The 7,694-nt window shown below is 39.5% G+C and overlaps 1 protein-coding gene across 1 annotated transcript in view; it reads right to left on the minus strand.

The window, feature by feature from the left end:
* Positions 1-1,192: 1,192 nt before the first annotated feature.
* Positions 1,193-7,694, minus strand: part of LOC110454343 (zinc finger CCCH domain-containing protein 14-like) — a 12,899-nt gene continuing 6,397 nt past the window's right edge. The window contains exons 7-9 of the mRNA XM_021503801.1: positions 6,007-6,152; positions 3,368-3,495; positions 1,193-1,629 (exon numbers count right to left, since the gene is read on the minus strand). Coding sequence (XP_021359476.1) covers positions 1,193-1,629; positions 3,368-3,495; positions 6,007-6,152 — 711 coding nt within the window. The remainder of the gene's footprint in view (positions 1,630-3,367; positions 3,496-6,006; positions 6,153-7,694) is intronic.

Consider the following 7,694-nt stretch of genomic DNA (forward strand, 5'->3'; position numbering starts at 1 on the left):
CAGCTACCAGAATGGGAACCAATGTGTGACAACCACCAGCTACCAGAATGGGAACCAATGTGTGACAACCACCAGCTACCAGAATGGGAACCAATGTGTGACAACCACCAGCTACCAGAATGGGAACCAATGTGTCACAACCACCAGCTACCAGAATGGGAACCAATGTGTCACAACCACCAGCTACCAGAATGGGAACCAATGCGTGACAACCATCAGCTACCAGAATGGGAACCAATGTGTCACACCCAACAGCTCCCAGAATGGGAACCAATGTGTGACAACCACCAGCTACCAGAATGGGAACCAATGTGTAACAACCAACAGCTCCCAGAATGGGAACCAATGTGTGACAACCAACAGCTACGATAATGGGAACCAATGTGTGACAACCACCAGGTACAAGAATGGGAACCAATGTGTGACAACCAACAGCTCCCAGAATGGGAACCAATGTGTGACAACCACCAGCTACCAGAATGGGAACCAATGTGTCACAACCACCAGCTACCAGAATGGGAACCAATGTTTGCCAACCACCAGCTACGATAATGGGAACCAATGTGTGACAACCACCAGGTACAAGAATGGGAACCAATGTGTGACAACCAACAGCTCCCAGAATGGGAACCAATGTGTGACAACCACCAGCTACCAGAATGGGAACCAATGTGTCACAACCACCAGCTACCAGAATGGGAACCAATGTTTGCCAACCACCAGCTACCAGAATGGGAACCAATGTGTGACAACCACCAGGTACAAGAATGGGAACCAATGTGTGACAACCACCAGCTACCAGAATGGGAACCAATGTGTCACAACCAACAGCTCCTAGAATGTATGCTAAAATAAATCGCGGAAATAAGTTAAACTGTTTCCATCATCTTTTACAAACATCACTATTTGATGGAACACAATTTCCTATTTCACCACTCTTTACTAAACTAAATCACTCATTAACTAATTATGACTTCCAAGAAGCCTTACCAGTGCATGAGTCGAGAATGGTTTTGATGTAACAAGTCACAAGCAGTCATGTTATAAATTTGTGACAACAAGTGAAAATCCTTTAATATACCTTTATAATCTCTCAGGTACCAATTTATCATATCCTGGTGGGACAGACGGACACAAGCAAACTCATGTGACCCACTGCCTTCAAGTCTGAAAAACTTACCTAGTTTAAAAGTTACTTAGATGTGGAATAATGAAAACTGCCATATAAAATATTAAAAAAGTTAATACCTGGCTTTTTCTTGATTTTCTCTGTGTCATTTGCAATGGTGTATCTCAGATCTTTGAACAGTCTGTTCTCTCTTGGAGCCTGGGAAACCAGCTGAAGGTTTGATTTAGGCTTTATCCCACTGCTTAAGGTCACCTTCATGGGGGTTATCATATCCATATGAGCCTCACCCTGGCGTGGTACGGGCCGTACCCCCACCCTACCTTTGACTCCCACAGCTGCCTTGCCCAACCGACCAGCCACCCCAATGTTCACATGTTTCTGGGCTCCAGTCCTAGACTTGACAGCGAGGAGCTCAGAGTTGTTACTTGTATTTGGGGAACTGTCCTCTGACTCAGTGCAGGATCGATTTCCCCTCTGGATAGGTTGCACTGTAGCACTCTCTGGAACAAATTTATCAAGCATTAAAATCATTCATAAATTAAACAAGAAATATTTGACCCTCTATGATAGACTACAATAAACCATCTAATTTCATATTCTGTCATTTGATGTGTCTATTAAGAAATATCTAAGAACTCAATGTTGTAAGCCATTCTAAATTTGCAATGATATTTTCAAAATTTTCTGATAATTAAAGGGACATCACGTGAAAAGGCGTTTTTTTCTAATGAATGTATGTATTGTATGCACTTCCACTTATGTTACCACGCTATCCCCATATTCATAGTCCGTTCCAAATGTCCAGTTTGACCACTTGAATTGTTCGGGAAAGCCCTGCTAAAAATAGCGCCGATAACGTCATCTGACTAGGCAGTAAACACAAGTGGTGCGAGCGAGATGAAACGGTTTCCAAAGGGGCCCCCAGAGAGGGGCCGTCAGGCAACTGCAACTTCTTACCACACTATGAAACCAAGTTATATGATTTCTAAGTCCGTATTCAAACTTATTGAACAGTAATTATTCATCATTAGAAGTTAATTGCACACTTGCCAATATTCAGAATTTAAATTTATTTAGCTTTAAACATAAATTTGTTGCCAATAAAATTAAACAAGGGATGGGGCACAAGTTTTTACAATTTATCACAGCCTTCTCCCGTCATACATTTACAATTAAATGTCAACAATGATAATAGGCATAAACATAAAGTAGATATATTTAAATATATATTGAATTTAGTACCGGAATGTGGCCGGTACAGATGGTACGGGGCTAAACACCTTCCCTACACCAAGGGACAAACCTTTCTGGTTTTTTTTATATGTTGCCGGGGCAGAGGAGGCCGGGTATTCATATTAGTACTAATTTAAATCTTGCATGTAAAAACAAAAATAATCGTTAATTCAGCAATATGATTAAATCATACCATTTTATTGAACCCGGTAATATTATAAATTATGTAAATCCACGGACCTCGATAACACGTATCTCGATGACCCAGAAAAAACGTTGTGGGCCTTCGAAACAGTTATCCCTTGGAGGGCCTCATAGAAAAATCAAACTAACCAGTCACTTATCCCTTCCTTTCGCATAAACCACTGTATAATTTTAGAAACACAAAGTAAACTCTCTCCAATACATGCCCATTAACATATTAAACTAAGTTCATCTGTGTTCAAACTCAGACAAAGATACTAGTGAGCTTAATAGTTTTAGATATTTATTCATAACATAAACAGCGCTAGCATTTCTGTCGATTCCATTTCAGCTTAACTGGCTATCCGGAAGAATACATGCACCGTACTAACTGCTACGGCAGTTATCTTCTCCCTTGAAAACTGCCCACCTGCAATAATGATTCCGTAACGTACTCCTTGCGCTATCTTTTGACCATTTGGCAACTTTTCGTTTCGTAGCTGACACGGTACAACACTTTTCTTTCGCTTACTTCACACGGCCAGTCATTTTGTTTACAAAGAAATGGTGTGCTATGCGCATGCGCTAGTAGAGGGAAAATCCCTGAACAAAACGTTGGTCAGACAGGTAGAAATACCGATGATTTTCTTAGAATTAATCATTTTTATGAATCTATTTCAGCCAAATCCGATCGTTATTTTCCATAAGGAGTCTCACTTGATATGCTTATGTAGTATTTGAAAAAAAGACAAAAAATAAAGTTACTTCACCGTGATGCCCCTTTAAAAAACTCTTTAAGTTGGGATGTAATATTATTCCTACCTTTCTCACTGTACATTTTCCTTTCTTTGAGTATTTCTTGCATTTTGGACGATACTGATTTTTCTGCTGCACTGACTGCTTTGACTAGTAAGGATTTATTGGCCTGCAGACCCAGTGGTACTCTGGACCTGTACAAATAAAACAAAGTTTACTTCACAATTATATAAACAAACTCACCAACACATTTTCTACAGATACATAATCAATTTAACATCACTCCAGGAGTAGAGCCAACGCCGTTACTTTAGTTCAGGTTTGGTTGGTTCCGTATGTCCCTTGCCTGGATACCAACCAGTATACAGGGCGATTGAAAAATAGGGGAAACGAAGAATAGGTGTCAATCGCAACAAGCTTGGGATCAGTTGAGTTTTCTTTATTAGGATACGTCTACCAGTTTTGTCTGAACAGTGGGCTTCTTCAGGACGATTAAATGACAGAATTTGTCCCCTGAAGTACTAAAATTTGGGCCACATTTATATTGTTGATTGTGACGTGAAACAATTTAAGTCACACGATCATATCTATTTTTAACAGTCTATAATGTTTCAACGCGGTTATCTTAAGTAAATGCGCATTATCTAGTCAGTAATATCTGAACACATTAATTTGTTACATACAATTCACTTATTATTTTTAAATCTCTCTCTATATATATGTGTGTATATAGTTCTGCATAAGTATAAGTCTCTTTTGCCTATAAGCACTATTGACATGTATTGAAGTGTTCAAGTTCGTCCTGACATACTGTTGATGTAGATTGTGACTTGTACCCCGAAATCCTGTAGTCTACGTATACGTTGTCTGCCTCTGACGTGTTTGATGTGGACGCCATGTCATCACTGTCTGATAGTTCAAGGTCTGCCTTGAGCGTTTCTAGAGCTTCATCCAGTACGTACAGGCCTAAACTGTTTACATGTTGGTCCTACTGTACTAATCCCTTGTGATGGTTTAATCCTGAATTTCACCTGGTCCAATTGTTTTTTGGTAAGCGCCTCGAATGGGCGTTTATTATCTGGCTTGGTTGCCTGTTCTTAAGTGTGATCCTCAAACGTCTCTGGTTCCACAAAGTATCCTGGGTGTTTGTCCATGAGGTGTTCTTTGTAAGCTCCATCCCTCCCATAAGTATGTTTACAATGTTTACACTTGTACCAAGTTTTATAAATTCATGCGCTGTGTCTGCATGTCTCTGTAGATTTCTCAAACTAGCGTATGTCTTACCGCATCTGATACACGGTAGTCTAAGTTTCCTTCCTGTTGAGTTCTGTTTTCCAGCGGGTTGTCTTTTTAGTGTTGGCCATCATGCGATGATATTAAGACCCTCTGGTTGTGTTGTACGCAACATACGAACCCAACTCTCCTCTGTTCTGTGACGGCAGTTGGTACTCATGACGTCTTTCACAATACCTGTAACTATGAGGTCATGTATGTGGTGACCTGGAGACGTAAAATATCCTGCCACTGGTTTATCCGAATGACACTATATAAATGGTTGTGATGCATGTATTTATCATTGTTGTTGTTGTCCGATATACTGCATTCCACATTTTTGCATGATATTAAGAACACTGCATTCACACGTTGGCATGTGATGTGGCCCTGTAATTTGTATTCTTTTTTATTAGTGTAACTGTTGAAGCTGTTTGTGGGTTTCATGTGTACGCATATCCTGCAATTCCTGTCGCACGGTCCACTGCCCAGCCGGGCAGTCACGGCTGATATTGCCTCTTACTAACATATTCCTGATCAGTTTCGGTTTTGTGCATGCAACAAACATTTTGTATTCTAAAAGGCTCCTCTTCCCTGGCCCCTGTCTTAAGAATGTGTTGGTATTTTTTAAGAAGCTGTCCGATTAGTGGGTTCAGTGGGTTATGTGGAATGACGAAAGGTATAACCTTGCGGTTACGCCCCTTCCATTCTGGGTTAAGTAGTTCTTCTCTGGACTTGGTCCTTGCTTTGTTAATTGCCTCTGCTAATAAGTTTAATGGATATCCTCTTTTCATGAATCTCTTATAAGATTGGCACATTCCTGTTCAAAATGTATAGGATCGCTGCATTTGTTTTTGATACGTAATGCTTGTGAGTACAGGATGCTGGTTTTAGAATGTTTTGGATGGCAGCTTTGGTAGTGTAGATATAGAAGCGCGTTGGTTCATTTGCTATACATCTTACTGCCGAGACGGCATCCACACCAAACACGTCAGAGGCAGACAACGTATACGTAGACTACAGGACTCCTGAAGAAGCCCACTGTTCCAGCGAAACAGGTAGATGTATCCTAATAAAGAAAATCAACTGATCCCGAGCTTGTTGCTATTGACACCTTTTCTTATAATCAAACTAAGATGTAGTCGTGATTCAATCATTTATAATGATAAATGTCAATGACATAAAGCGTTGGCTCTGTATGAAAAATCGTTATTTTATCTTACCATAAAATTATATATTATTTAGTCACATTTGAGAAACATATTTGAGAATCTCTAACAAATACATTTTACACTTTAACTTTCCTTAAACATAGCTAACAGCCTATTACAATGGGAGATAAAGTGATGAATGTCAATTACATTGTATAAAACTAGTTATCACATTCTATACCTGATGTACATGACATATTTCAAAATCAAAGTGCTACTCACTTTCTGTCTGTAACTCTAATAACACTGGCTACACTGCCCACAGCAGGATTGTAGGGATCATACTCTTCCTCCTCCTCAAACTCTGTGAACTTTCGCTTGACGTTCCCAACAACAGACATAGGTTGCTTCCTCTTTACTGGAGATACCTGACCATACATACAACACTATACAGTCAATTCATCAAAATAAAGCAATAGCTGACACTATTTATTACTATTAAATAAATGTTTAAACATATCATGAAATACTACTTAACAAAAAGAAGTAAAAGATCCACATTTAATGTGAAGATCCAAGTGTGAGAGCAGAACAAGGAGTATTTACATCCGAAGTCTACCCAGTGCCACTCCTCTTACAGCAAGTTGGAATAAAAAATTGGTGTTACACTTAAAAAGGTTGAACTCTACTTCGGACGGGAAACACAAGACTCAACTGATGTATAGGTGTATCAATATCTATTCCTCTTAGAGCTGTACTGGTAGTTACTGGTATACTTCATCAATCAGAGGCAACCATTGTTTGTTATGTCCTTATCATTCTTAGTCTTAGCTATTAATAAAAGTATCATAAATCAAAAGATATTGTTGAAGATTCCAGGTGTTGACAACACTTCATAGTACCAGTTTTCTTTGGATTTTTGAGAAGGATTTTTTTGTGTGGTGGCCTATGCCATACCACAGTGTCCGTCCGTCCGTCAACTCTTCCTTTAAAACCCTATAGCTACTAGTCTTGAACGCCCAAGTAGATTTTGACCAAATTTTGTCAGCAGCATCATTTGGGGAAGGGGACCAAATTTTGTATAATTTGTGGGTTTGGCCCCCCTAGGGGCTGAGAGGCGAGGTCCGAAAGGGGAAATATAACAAATTCTTTAAAATCCTTCTTCTTCTGTAGGAATGAAAGGATTTGTTCCATATTTGGTCTGAAGCATCCTAGGGTGAAGGGGAACCAATTTTGTATAAACAGTGGGTGTGGCCCCCCTTGGACCTGAGGGGGTGGGGCCCAATAGGGGAAATTGAGGTAAAACCTTTATAATCCTTCTTCTATCATAGGGATAAGGGGATTTTATCATAATTTAGTCTGCAGCATCCTTTGGCAAAAGGAACTCAATTTTGTATAAACAGTGAGCGTGCCCCCCCTTGGAGGCAGAAGGATGGGGCCCAATAGGGGAAACATAGCAAATTCTTCATAAAACCTTCTTCTTCTGTCGAATGACAGGATTTTGTCCTTATTTGGTATGAAGCATCCTTGGGTGAAGGGGAACCAATTTTGTATAAATGGTGTGTCTATATGTACTTTCGGCACCTACCATGGAGTGATATATCTTTACTTCATACCGATTATTTTAAACATATTCTGGGCCTTTTGTTATCATTTTGTCTTCGAGTTAATTAGTTCTTCTGTATAAAGTGTGTACCACCCAGGATTTCCCAACATTCATATCAATATATTGTCTTAGAGAACAGGATTTTTATACAACAAGAGGCCCATGGGCCTTAACGGTCACCTGAGTCTACAGTATTTTTTTTTTTTTTTGAAATATGTACCAATTTGAGTAAAAAATAGTATAATGTTAACTTAACTTTGTCAGGACCATGAGCTGATCATTCCTAGACCAATTTTAAGTGAGATCGGCCTATTAGAATTTAGTAGCAAAATAGCGGCCATGGCAGCCAAATTGTATTTCTGAT

Source organism: Mizuhopecten yessoensis, unplaced genomic scaffold (assembly GCF_002113885.1).
Source record: "Mizuhopecten yessoensis strain PY_sf001 unplaced genomic scaffold, ASM211388v2 scaffold7781, whole genome shotgun sequence".
NCBI classification, from domain to species: domain Eukaryota; kingdom Metazoa; phylum Mollusca; class Bivalvia; order Pectinida; family Pectinidae; genus Mizuhopecten; species Mizuhopecten yessoensis.